The following is a 14,385-nucleotide window of genomic DNA, read 5'->3' on the forward strand; positions in this document are numbered from 1 at the left end:
CGGGCTGCCTGGGCGTCCGTTCCTCTCAGGAGAGAGTTTTCCGTCTGTTTAGTCCACGGACGCCGTCGCCGCCCTAGGTGTTGTGGCTCCGCCCTTCACTCAGGCGGACGGGAAGCCCCGGGGCCCTTGCGTTGGTGCTGAGTGGTCCTTCCGGTTTCCTGTCACCCCTCAGTGATCGCTGCCAGGGGCTTTCGGTGAAGGGCCAGGCGGGAGAGGGGAGTGGTCTGATTCCGGGCCGGGCATGAGGAGCCCGGCTGCATCCCACACAGGTACCGGTGTTGGCTACCTGCCTCGGAGCCGCCCCCTGGCCGTGGGTCTCGGGAGAAGGAGGGGATGGGAGCGCGGATGGGCTAGGCGGAGGAAGGGGGTTGAATCCCTCTACCCCCCTCCTGGGTTGGGGGTTGGGACATGCAGGAGCCTACTCGGCGAGGCAGGGGGCTGCGCTGGGAGGGAGCTTGAGGCAGCTGTTGGGAGGAGAGGGTGGATGGAGACTTGGGGGTCTGGAGATGGCTGCGTGCGTAGGGTGGGGGGTGCAACACTGGGAGCTGGCTGTGTCAGGGGTTTACTTGTTCGCCTTCTCACTCAACGACTCGTCTCAGTTCCAACTTGCCTTCAGTTTCCTGTCCCGTTTGTCCCCGCTTACATCATTAGTTGTGTGTTAGTGCACGTGGCTGTAGGCAGTATGCCCATTCCGTGTATGCTTATAGCTTTTCCTCCAGTAGCTGCTGTATAGCTGAGATATTGGGGGGAAGAGGAGAAGGTTCAATAACAGCGATTGGTAGAAGGTGGGATTAGCCTGCAAAAGGGAAACTTGTTTAATTCAGCCTTGTAAAATGATCATGAAAATGTATCAGTCCAAACAGAACTTGCTTAAATTTACCATGATGATGGGACTCTGGTAGCTTGATTTTTTTTTTTAATTGACTAAAAAAATAATTACCCTATTTTTATAGGGGTTGATCCTGCTTTGAGCAGGGGGTTGCCCTAGATGACAGCCTGAGGTCCCTTCCAACCCTACTCTTCCATGACTCCAAACAGCTTTCCCTTAATTAAAAACAAAATAACTAAAAATTCTCCCTTTCTCCCCACCTCATGAAAGATCTTTTGTCTGCGCCTGAGATTAATAACAATAATAAATGTTATTGGGCTCTTGTTTGCCTCATTCTTCTTGATGCATAGGTATTTGTTTGCTTTCAGTTTCAGCTTCATTGCAATGATTACTTGTAAACAATCTTGCAGTGGTTGGATAATGGCATCCACCATCAACAATAGTGAAACTCATTTGACACAAAATCATGTCAGATGCACAAGCCAAACTTAAAGAGATTAGAGAAAAATATTTTTTTTCCAATTATAATAATTTTAGGGATTATTGGTAACAATAGTAGGTACAAATTTTTCAGATGGAAACGTGATGCTTGAAGTTGATAATATTGTCCTTGTATAATGATGGGGGTGGGCAGGATGGGTATTTTCTCACATCTCAGATTGATAGTTCTGTCTAGGTAGGTGTGCAAATAGAAAATTACAAGGTTGATTTTTAACTGTGTAGTTCTTCTCCATGGAAGGAAAAATGTCCCTCCTATTTTAAATATGATCGTATTAAGTTCTGAAACATTATGGTTGAAATTCCTCAAAACTATGAGGAAACTTCCTAAACTGATTTGTTGTAATTATCCTTGTAGATATCTATATTCTTCATAAATCTTCCCTCAGTAGTAAGTACTGTAGGTTTAGTATATGCTGTATACTGTTCCTCCACCATTTATTCCTTTAAAAAAATCTATTGCTTCATATTTGGTACACCTTATAATACTATCATGACTTCACCAGGATTCCGTCTAAAACTTACTTCTGTAATTGGCTAAATCCTCTTTTACCAGGATGTTATAGTTAGTGCACTTTTGGTAATAATGTTATCTTTTGAGATTTAAAATGTGGTTTTAGTCTGAAAAATGACTTTTTTAATCAAAAGCATTGTGATGTTCGTGTTTGTTTCTCACTGACTCCCCATCAGATCTGTTCAGTTTTAAGTAAAGATTCCTTCCTACCTGCCAGCCCTGGAAACATTGCTTGGGAATTTAGTCATGCATTGCCCACAGAAATTCTACAATTGAAACAGTCTGTTGTTGGCACACAATGTAGGTTAGAATCAGCTCTGTCTTTCAGAGTTGAATTGGATCTGGAGTGCTAACTAAAGTAAAAAGGAGTAAAAACTTAATTCAGGTCCTGATTCTGCAAATTATTGTCCAGTGAAGCACTTCCTATTGCCAGAAGATGGGAGTGGACAACAGGAGATGGATCACTCAATGATTGTCTGTTCTGCTCATTCTCTCTGAAGTACCAGGTATTGGCCACTTTTGGAAGACAGGATACTGTCTAGATGGACCATTAATCTGATCCAGTATGGCTGTTCTTATGTACGTGTATATGTGTTTGCAAGAATGGGGCCTTAGACCCTGATCCTTCAATGAGTTTTATGCCATGTGATGCCTCATCAATTTGTGCAGGCACAAACATCTGCCTGCGTGGTGCCCAGTGCAGGGTGGGGGTCTTAGCAGCAAGCTGCTGTGACTCTGACTCTATAAAGGGACCAGATCTGTTAAGTGAGACACTTTTCAGAGCAAAGCAACATGTTAGAAAGAACTGTGTTTTCCCTATTGGTTGTGGAATGTAGCTTCATAGCTCCTAAACTTACATTATCTGCATAATTCTAGTATACATCAGGCAACAGTATGCCCCCCAACCTTTGTCATCTGATCTGCGTATGTGCTCTTGTGAAACAGATGCCTATATATTTAACTTCATAATATTTCCTACAATCAGGTTTTACTCCTCTCCCTGTTTTTTCTTTTAATAACTGAAACTGCTTTAGTAACTGCACCTAACTTCTTTGCTAAACCTGTTTCTTTCTTTGGTTACTTATACAGCATTCACTTACTCTAACTGCAGAATAGGTTTGTCATTTAAGAGAAGTTTTTTAATGTTGACCAACAGAATATGCTGGGTTTTTACTTTTAATCTCAAAATCTAAAATTAAGTTGTAGTTTTGCAATTTTGGGTTCCTTATTTCTGCTTTTTTTTTTTCTCTCCCCCCCCCACCTCTAGGTCATTTAATCTCTTTCATCATAATATAATTTGCTAATATTTTGGATGAGAAAAACAATGATGTCAAAACAGGCGTTTCTCTGCAGTTTGGGCTCTCTCTATTTGTCCCTCCTGTTTGTGTTCCTGCTGATGGATGTCTATGCCAGACCTGCAAACAATTCTGCCTTAAAAGAGAAGGTGGTTGACAGCAAAGATGAGAATGAGATCCTGCCCCCAGATCATTTGAATGGGGTCAAAATGGAGATGGATGGACATCTGAACAAGGAGTTTCATCAAGAGGTTTTTCTAGGAAAAGAGATGGAAGAGTTTGATGAAGATTCTGAACCAAGAAGGAACAGAAGGAAGCTTATGACCATCTTTTCAAAGTAAGTTATATTATAGCTTGTCAAGAAAAATGTTCAATAGTCCCGCTGTGTTCATATTTCTTTGACTTTATATTTCTTTCTTTACTTCTTCGATGTTCAATTCATTAAACTTCATTGAATGGTTTAAAAAGACAAGCTTGAAAGGTTTTTTGAGGGGTGATTACAACGAGGTGACTGAGCAATCTTGCCTAAAGTATTAAATTTATGATAGTAAGATATTCAACTAACTTAGGCCTGAATCCTGAAAGCGAAGCAGTGTGGTTTAATGTGTGAGGTTCTTCCTACCCCCCAGGGCGCATGCAGAACCACATTAATCAGCTTTCAGGATTGGGGCCTTAAATTGTTGGTAAAAGCCACCACGGAAAATGAAATTCCCACATGAAAACACTTACTGTTATGTAACTTCTTAAATTACTAAAATTGAAAGATTTAGGAGGGTTTTTTTCCCCACTCCTAGCTTGTTTACTTTTTGGATTTTGAGTGCTTTGGGTATAGTCAGGCTCACTTTCTAGTCTCATGTATTAGTGTGGCAGAATTTTTCAAAGGCTTGTGCACTACACTGTGAATTGAAAAAAAAAATGGGTTTTATTCCAGACTCTGCCACTGGATCTGCACTATGATCTTGGGCAAGTCACTTTCTCTCTCTCCCTTACTCAGTTTTAATTAAAGTGTAAGTATAACTTGTTTAGGGCTACTGTTGAGCCTGGGCATACTCCCCTTCTGGTCTGATTGACAAAAATACTAGCAGAGGAAAAGAATATATTGCGGAGAGAATCGGGACTAAAGAATAAGGACAAACTCAGCAAAAAAGCTCACTGTCCTATAGTACGTGTAGTCACTTTAGTTCAAAAGCTCCTTGAAGTTGATAGTATGTTTAACTCTTTTTTTTCTTGTATTTTATATATGTTCAAAAACTTAAATAGCTCCTGTCACCTTAATATCTTGGTGCATCCCAAGTATTTAAAAACTGAAATCATTTTTCTTCCTTCCTTCATTCTTCATGTGTTCCAGTAGAGCTTACAAAACTATGTTGCTGTTGTAGTTAAACATATGTAGGCAACTCCCCAGAGCTTAAAAGGGAATTTCAGGAAATATAAGGTTATAATATTTAATTTGGGACATCATGCTAAACATCATGACTTGAAGTTCCTCAGACTAGATGGGCTTTTATTCAATGTAATACAAAAAAAAATGTAAATCCCATTTTAAGCATAAAAATATGCCCACTTCTTCTCTTTGTTTATAAAGCACCTTTCTTTCTGTTAGAAAAGGCTTAAATCAATAACTAGATTAATTCCTATTTTAGCAGACCTCTGGAAATCAGTGAACTAAAATTCACTTGTATAAGTTTTAAGACTAGAACATATGAATAAGAATCCAGTGAATTGTCGCTACCACTAGATGGCAGAGATGCTTTGCTTTGTGTTTTGCAAATGTAGATTTATTTGTTAATAGTGTAGACTGAGTTGGTTCTTATATTTTCAGGTAATTCTGGTGGCAGTAAAAAAGATCTTGACTGTGAAGCTTTTTTATTTTGTTTAATTGTGCTGGAATTGGCAGGGAGGCTTTGAAATGCATTTTTTTAATGAAACAGTTTATAATTGAGTGTTTGGCAAGAAAGGAGGTAACTATGCATCTGTGATTCTGAAGACTGCTAATTTCCCCAGATATTTCTGTTTATCACCATGCAGCAATTCTATTCTTGCACCTGGAAAATAAGATGTTGCTTCTTCAGAAGATGCTGTCAATGCAGCTCCTTGAGGTTTTTCTTTGTTTTGTTTTTTGGGTTTTTTTCCCCCCACAGTTCTCATTTAGTTCTCCCTGCCAAACAAAGTATCTACTTTATGAAATGTCTGATTTGTAATTCCTGGTAGCAGGATTGTTCTGTGGTGTGTTGTAATGACACCACCACTATCATGAGAAGGAATACATTTTGTAATATTTAAAATGCTGTATCATTAACTATAAACTTCACAGCATCCCTGTGAGATGGTTACTTATTCTAATTTTAAACCTGAGACAAACTGAGGCACAGATGTTAAGTGGATTGCTCAAGGCTAGAGAGAGTTCATGTTAGACTGGGCGCCTAATTGTTTGCTTAGATTATGGCTCTCTTTTATGGTAGACTGGATCCTTGCAAAACTTTGTCTCTTTAGCCACTGCACCAAACCCAGCTCTGAGACCGTAATTTACTAATAAAAAGCATTGGTGTATTCTCAACAGCAGATGTCTGAAAGGGTTAAAACAAAGCTTATTTTTCAAATGCTGTCCAGTTTGCTTAATTATCCTGGCTTACCCTTCTTCAGTTATAACAATAAATTATTCTAATTTATCAGTGGAGTGACTGGTTGAACAGCAGATAGTTTATTTACAAATTAAGGATTTATTGTTAAGATTATTGCCAGATGTTTATTTGATGCAATGAAACTGAAAGCTGATTATCACATTCAGATGATGGTTAGTGATTTATGTAACTCACAAATTGTAGTTCCCCTTTGCTTTTATTTATTTGTTGCAGTGGAGGCTGCCTTGACAGGTCAAAAGCAATTTGGCCGCTGCTGTCCTGATCTTAGAAATGATTATCGACCTAATTCAAGTGCCTTTCCACATTGTGGTTCCTCATGAGATCAGATTAGAAGGTTTGCCAAATTCTTTGGGGAATTAGAAGGTTGTTTTCCAGGCATATTCTAAAGATTGTTAGGAGATAAAAATGATATTCCTGTTACCAGTGGTAAGAAGTCATTGGAAAGAGGAAAAATGCCTCTGTGAAAGACTTTTTTTTTTTTTTTTTTTTTTTTAATGTGCAGTAGCTAAGGTTCCTGGGTCTGTTTATATGCCACTGGAAAGGTACCCTCAAAGTGTAGCATGTTATCTAATAGGGTGATTAAGGAACAAGATGAGACATTAATTAAAAGGCAACTTAGAGGTAGAGTTTTTATCTTATCCACATTCTTCTCGACAAATTAGTAGCTATTTGGATTTTTTAGGTGCTTATGAAAACCCAAAGATTGAAACAGATATTTGAAACGCTGAGACAAATAGATAAAAGCAGCATTTGCTGTATGAGAGAGTAAACTTGTATAGGTCCAGTCTTCCATGCAGGTTGGGGGGAAACTCTGATGAGACAATCCCTGCTCATCACCCCATCTCATGTACAATTGGGGGATGCTGTCTTTTTAAATGGATAACTTGACCTAGTAGCCAGATATTTAAACTGGTGCTGCCTTTGAAACAACAACAGGGCTGAAGTGACTAGAGTTCAGGGAACTAGAATTGTTTTTTGTTTTTGGGTTTTTTGTTTTGTTTTTTCCTTCAACTTTGAGCCTGGAATTTCTTTGTATCTAGCAAAGTACAACTAAATCCCCTTTAATGGGCTGCTGTTTAGAGTAAACTGTGTCCAAAGCAGATCTGTCAACTGTGTTCAGTCAGCTTTTAAATATATTAAAACAAACGTTATATTTTCATGTTCTACCTGATTTTTCCCATATCAGAAAATTTGGTTAGCCTCTTCTCAGTTATTCTCTGGTATCAAAGTTATAATCTGGTACCAAAGTGTGGTTTAATCAAGTGAATTAGGGATTCTGCCTTTCTTTCATACAAAACAGCAGCTGACATTTTTCTGGTCAGTAATTAGCATGTTTTTGCAAGTCCAGTTTGTGGGGTAAGCTCAATGATGTGATACGCTGAATATCTCTATTTGGAACTTTATGTAACTTTCAGTTCTGAAAAATAAGAATTTTATAATTAGTTTTTGCACATCAATCATTTATAACAAACTAGACGTAGCAAGTAAAAATACATGTTTATGCAATATCTCACTATTGTAGGTGTTCCAGCATTCACACATTATGCAATATTTTAAAATAAGGGTGAACTAGACAAAATATGGTGGTAAATTCTGTGTGCAGTTCAGCACTCCCCTGTACATTATGCCTGGATGTCCAGAAACTCTTGTTTAAACTCTGTACCTGCTCATTTCTTTAAACATTATCTTTACTTATACAGCATCTCCTCCTTGTATTTTGTTGAAAATAAGAATAAAGGATTAAAAAGTTTTTTGAGTAATTTAAATTAGCCTGGAATCTATAGAAAATTACTCTGAAGTATTGGGGGAAGTGAAGACAGTTGAGCATTTTTATGATTGTTGCTCAAGCCGGTCTCTGTTTGGTGACCTTGCTGTAATAAGAACATAAGAATGACAATACTAGCTCAGACCAAAGGTCCATTCTCTACACCATTCATGATTTTATAGACATCTATCATATCTCCCTTTAGTCATCTCTTTATGCTGAACAGTCTGTCTTTTCTTAATCTCTCCTCATATAGAAGCTGTACCATACCCTTAATCATTTTTGTTGCCCTTCTCTGTATCTTTTCTGTTTTCTAATAAATCTTTTTTTAGATGGGGCAACCAGAACTTCACGCAGTATTCAACATGTTTGCTACCACAGATTACCATAGACTAGAGTGGGTGCCCGGATTCAAACCACAAATCTCATTTGTAAAGGGTGGGCTGTCTTGGTTAATTAAATTAAATCTATTTTGTAGTTTGAATTGAGTAATTCCATTTCAGTAATGTAGTACATGTGGTTTCCTGTCAGGATGTCTTTGTGGTAATGGATTTACTACTGTGTGTGTCTGAAAAGTGATTATTCAGCTTTTAATTGTTCATATTTTGCTAATATCTCCTGCCCCTTATTATCACCCACATTTGGTGATTGAAAAATAATAGTGGAGAATTAATTATACTGACTGCCACTCTTTGACTAATCATTCATCAGGTCATTAGCCAGAAAACTTACATCCTGTTTGCTTCTAGTATGTGTAGGGGTAAGGTTGTTTCCCTCTTTCTCATGTGAAACTTCGGAGCTCGGTCCTTCCTGACTCAGAGCATGTGGGGTTCTTACAAGCACTGAAAGGGAAGAGGCTGAGCTCTAGTGATGCTTGTAAGCTCTCACAGCATTTGATGTCCATGATTTTTATCACTCAGAATAGAAGTAGGGGTGTGGTTATGTTGGGTATTGCCAAAACCAGTGGAGTATTTTAATGCAGTAGTTAAAAAGGGCATAATCTGGGGATATTCTTGAAGTGTGTATCTGGTATATCCAAGCACAATTTTTATTTATAATGTCCTCACCTATTCCTTGTGTAAGGAAAGGCCAGTGGTAATGAGACTATAGCCACAGCAATGGTAGATTTGGACAATTATACTGAAAGTAAAGTGAAGTGAAGCTTGTGGGATATAGTAGCTTGCTTGTTGTCCTAAGGTTAGATTTTTAGATTTGATGGGTTGTTTATCTAAAAACCTTATCTACCTTGATAGTTGGGTCTTATTTGTCATGATCTGTGTATTTTAACATATGCTACATCGAGAGATTTTAAAAGTATCTAGCAAAGACTTGTATATTGTTTTTGCTATAAATACATTACATTGTTCTCACTGTTAAATATTACCTTTTGGGACTGGTTTTCATTATCTGTATGCAATGGGAATTGTCTTGTTCTTAAACAAATTGTGTATTTAGAGCTAATGGAAATTACGAGCCTGAAAAAGTCATTAGTTTTTCATCGCTATTGCATATATATTATATACAGCATGAGCAGCAGCAGTGTAGTCTTCCCCAAATGGCTGTGTCAGTGAGCCTGGAAACCTGATGTGAGGAATTGACTCTAGTGACAAGAAGAGTGTTCAGTCTCCTTTCAATCTTGACCTGTCTGCTGAGATTGCCTAAAAGGTCCAGTTGTAATGTGGATTCCTGCCAGGTGAAAAATAGGTTGAGATCACCAAGCTCATGTCATGTAGGCCATTGAACATCTGTCAGCTGGGTGGCTGCTTTTGGTTTGTTATTTTGGTCAGTATCTGTGCTTGATTGATTACAAATAAATAGCTTATATACAGAAATCCATTCTCCTAAGGGACACCAGTAATAAGGCCACATTTAGGGAAAACTTTCTGCAATTGTTCCTTTGTTACTATGTTTGTTTTCAGGGCCTGATATAAACATTAATACTAATATTTCTTGACTATTTTTGATGTGCATAAATAATGAAACACATGATACATATGTATCCCTTGAAGAGCACTATTATACCTAAGCTCATTGTCACCAACCAATTAATAGAGTGCTAACCATGACTGAATTCACTTGCTTGTTGTATAAAATGGTATTTTGTAACAATTTTTGTGAATTACACTGGATGTTGCTAAAATGCATTCACACCATGGCACAGTTATCGCATATTGCAGCAACTATCATCTATTTTTGGAAATCTTTAATTTTCTTGTGGAAAAAGCACACAGTTTAGTGAACAATAATGTAATATCATGTATGTTGTATTTTATGTTGAGAACTCAGCAAGGATTGTAAGAGTAAGGCTGTTTCATTCTGGCTTATTCTGGAAACAATTTCTTGAGAGATCTCTACAGAATTTATGAAATGCTACATTAATTTTTGCTTTAAAGTTAATGATATTTCTTGAAGAACAAGAGGAACCAATGTACTTATCAGAACTGATGCATGGCAAAGTGTTGAAAGATTATCATCGTGCATCAGGCATTTTCCACCCAGAGACGAACAAGGAATGTCTACACTGAGTTGTATTTTTTCTATATGTTTTGTTTGTTCACTTTGTATAGCAGCTTAAATCATTTAAGATACAGGCTACAGTTCTTTGCCAAGTACATTATTTATGAACTAACATCTTCTGGGTTTTTCCCCTTTGACTGAATACTTTGATAGCTATCTTCTTCTCACAGCTCTTGGCAAAACTTTTCCTGTTACTATTTAACTATTCCTGAATTGTAGGCTGTATTCGCTTCCTTTGTCAGCTTTGTTTATACAAATTTAGCCACATGTTACCTAGTAGCTAACCTTACATTACTATTATGGGGAATCTTTTTCAATAGTCCATTCTAAATAAGATATCTACCCACACTATTATTTTGATGGTCCTTTCTGCTACTTAGATTGTAAGCTCAGAGCAAGGATCATGTTTTGCTCTGTACAGTTGTAAGTGCTCTGTCTGCCTAAGAAATATGATACTTTATGGATGTCAAAAGGAATCCAGCCAGCCTTACCACTGGATGTACTAATTAATTGAATCAATGCAGAGAGATGGTTGTGGGAAAACCACAGTGGCAAAGAAAAGCAGTACTATGTTGAGAACTGAGGAATGGGTTAATGGACCAGTAGATAGAGGCAAATGCAAGAAGGTTGCCTTTTTGCAATCACTAAATGGACAATCTTATTTGGGAACCATTATGAAATTTATATAGTGAATAGAGGTCATCTGAGGTGACTGTAGCCTTCTCATCTGATCTGGTCTAATGCAATTGAGAAGTATCAAAGTTAAGGATAAACCTTTCTGTTGCCTTTTTTGTTACTTATTCACTACCAAAATATCACAATTTGCTCATTATTCGTATAGCTTCACCATAATGTATGTACATGTACAAGTGAGATATGAACATATTTTACCACTGTCTTGCTGTAAATTACTGCTTGCGACAGTGTGGTGGATATGCCATGTGTGCATGTACTTACATTGTGAAAACTTAATACAATATTTTCAAACTTTAAAGTTGTACTTTTTAATACAGAAGAACATTTTAAAAGATCAGCTGTTTGGGTTGTTCTAAATCTAACATTTGAGTTGACATTTAAAGGTGGAGGAACATATTAAATAACTTAAGTTTCAGTGATAAAGTTTCAGCAGTCTTAAGATAAGTGATGCAAACAGATAAAAACCCAAAGTGAGGCCTGTGTCTGTATGCTTTTCTTAAAATTTTGACATGGGTGGTTTTGATACACTTTAAATAGATTTTTAAATGCCAACAAAATGTCTTTTCTGTTTTTGTTGCTCACTTACATTTGGATTATTGATGCTATGTTCAGAGAAGGGACTCTAAAAATGGCATTTTGGTGATCATACTTATTCTCACTTCATGATATTCATATTAAATTTGCTCAATTGAAATATGATTTATTTTAACTGCTATTGGTAGTCTCTATCTGTTCTCTGAAAGTCAAGCAAACTTCTCACTGTTTTATACATCATTGCCAACAGACTTTAGAATTGGCACATATCTTGCATTCTCTTTCATTGACCAAATTGCAATATAGATTCTGCAAGTCAATAGTACTGAACATAGAAATATCTTGTCTTTGTCCTAAAAAAAGAGCATGTATGACTGGGGAGACTCACAGGGAGCAAATGTCCATTACCTCATTTTTAATTTTTGTAAGATCACTTTTCTGTCAACCATCCTATAAAATATGTAAAAACAATGGCCTTTTTCAGAGATCAAAGGATAAAAAAATAATTAGAAGACCTTCTGGATATCTTTAAGGTTATAACAATTACATTCAAGGAATTGAGAAACCGTTTAGGAGGCCTACGCACCAATGTTATTCACTTTTGGGTCAGGACCCCCAATTTAAGAAACACTGATGTATTTAATTTAAAAAAAAGGAGGGGGGTGCTAGATCCCTGAAAGCGAGCAAAAGACCAGCTTGGAAGTATGCTGAATTGAAATATTGAGGTAAACTCAGAGGAAGAAGGGGGGATGGGAGGAAGCAAGAATTAAGAGTTGCTGAAACATCTGCACAAGTGAGTCTGCAATAGCAAGTAAGTTGAAAAATCAAACAATAATTAAACCTTAAGTTCAGGAAAGGTAGCATTGCCTTAACATAACATGGACCATGCCGCATACTACTGTCTGGGATTTCTTTTACTTGGGGAAAAAAAACAACAAAAAACTTACCTACATTGCTATGATGTTTATTTTTAAAAGGTAGATGTTGGAAGTGGCCAAATTACAGGATAATGAAAGATAATTAAGCACCTTACTTCACTGGGCAGTCCCACTAACATTGTTCTTCACTTGAGAATTGCAAAAAGGCCAACTGCTGCAACTGAAGGAAAACAGCGTGGCATACTTAGAACGTGGTGTCCGTGCTGAAGAGTGAAAGAAACAGTCTTAAAATGCAATTAACTAATCCTTCTTTAAAAGGACTTTGTCTCCTGCCCACTCATCTATTCAGACTTCACATTTAGCCATTTTTAATTACCAAGAAACTTGATAGTTTTCTCTGAAATGTTTGCTCTTGAGTAATGTATTATTTAACACTGAGCCGTTGACTGAAGTAGTGAGCAATATAATATTTTTTCTGTAATTAAACTGAACCGTCTCACTTCTGTTTTGACTATCTTCTGTTCTGATTAGTGTGCTGTGAGGTGACATGTCTATTGTTTTGGGGTGTTTTTGTACTCTTAACTGTTCTCGTGTGTTCCTCTGCAGGGTAGATATTAATAGGGACAAAAAGATAAGCGCTAAAGAGATGCAGCGTTGGATCATGGAGAAGACAGAAGAGCATTTCCAGGAAGCTGTGGAAGAGAATAAAATGCACTTCCGAGCTGTGGACCCTGATGGTGATGGTAGGAGAACAGCACTTTTTAGAAATAGTCATTGTATGGCATCTAAAGATATTAGAGGTCAAAGTGACTATGGGCTGCATGTTTAGGTACTCTGAAGCTCTCGTCATAGGCTAAATCCTAATCCCTTTGAAGTCCACGAGACCAGTTTCATCCTTACATTTGTATCACTCATTGGGGAGGACAGAGGATTCTTCTATGAAGACTTAACTACACTAGGGGAAACTTTCTGACTATTTTCTATGAATGCTATCTCTGGTTCAGCTTTACCAATGTTGTTAATTTTGGGAGCTCTAATGTAGAGGTGTCACTGGCTATCACAGTCACTTTTAACAGCATGTATATCATGTAACCCAGCTCAGAGTAGGTCTAATTGACTTTATTTAAAAACACACATCAGTATTGGGACTTCCAGCATTACTAATTCTGGCTGAGATGTGCTGGTGTTGGCAACGGTCAGAAATCTAAAAAAAAATTCCCCAAGGTTGTCAGGGCCTCAGCGTTGGTGTTTTATTGACTTTGATTTCTTTCAGTAGAGCAGATTCAAAGATAGCTATACTGCTTTTGCCTTACAATGTTAATTAGACAAACATAGCCATTAGATCTTTGATCAGTCTGTGGGAAGCTGCTTAGTTTGCAATAGAAAAGACTTGAAGGAACAAGAAATTTAAAATGGTTGTCATTGAGTCAGATTGAATCCTTAGGCAGGCAAATTCTGCCCTTAATAATGCATATGAGCTCCCATTGACATTCAAAGACATAATTTTGATCCTTAAAATGGACGACCATACGAATATTTCAGGCCTTACCTTTGTGGAAAGGAACCTTAGTCCACTTTGAAGAGGAATGGTTGGGAGGTATTTTTGCCACATCACTGCTCACAATGAAATTTACAGATGTTGAGTGGTTATGAGCAGAAGTGGATTGCAGATGTTTTGAAGGGTTTTAGCAGATGGTTTCAAAAGAAACAAGACGGGAAGCTTGGATTTTAAAATATTAAACTATTTGTCATGTCTGAGATGATTCTGTTTTACAGGTCATGTGTCTTGGGATGAGTATAAAATAAAGTTTTTGGCAAGCAAAGGCTTTAATGAAAAAGAGATTGCAGAGAAGATAAAAAACAATGAAGAGCTAAAAATCGATGAAGAAAGTAAGTATTTTCAGTTGCTGATAGCAGCATATTTTTCTAAGGAAAAAAAAATTCCTTTGACCAGCAGTAAATTGGTTGAACTGGCAGCTTAGAAATGAAGATTCAGTACAGGACTGTTGTTCTAGCTGTATGACTGCATCTGCTTTAGCTTTGAAAGGAGATAGAGGTGAAACACAACAATAACAGCTGCCAAGAATGAAGAGAAGAAAGGAGGTGAACATTAAACACCACCTTGCGTGATCAGGTCCTTGAGAGCCATGTAATCCTATAAAGATTAGGCCTTACATTTTTAGAACGACTGGATTTCCGTTATGCAACTATCACCTT

The 14,385-nt window shown here is 37.5% G+C and overlaps 1 protein-coding gene across 1 annotated transcript in view; it reads left to right on the forward strand.

Annotated features, from left to right (window-relative positions):
- Positions 1–160: 160 nt before the first annotated feature.
- SDF4 (stromal cell derived factor 4) overlaps positions 161–14,385 on the forward strand; it is a 33,510-nt gene continuing 19,285 nt past the window's right edge. The window contains exons 1-4 of the mRNA XM_067567267.1: positions 161–269; positions 3,109–3,473; positions 12,775–12,911; positions 13,945–14,058. Of these exons, the coding sequence (XP_067423368.1) occupies positions 3,154–3,473; positions 12,775–12,911; positions 13,945–14,058 (571 nt within the window). The 5' untranslated portion in view covers positions 161–269; positions 3,109–3,153. The remainder of the gene's footprint in view (positions 270–3,108; positions 3,474–12,774; positions 12,912–13,944; positions 14,059–14,385) is intronic.

The sequence above is a fragment of the Emydura macquarii genome, unplaced genomic scaffold (genome assembly GCF_026122565.2).
Source record: "Emydura macquarii macquarii isolate MOO-44397 ecotype Brisbane River unplaced genomic scaffold, CSIRO-AGI_Emac_v2 contig_2768, whole genome shotgun sequence".
Lineage (NCBI taxonomy): Eukaryota > Metazoa > Chordata > Testudines > Chelidae > Emydura > Emydura macquarii.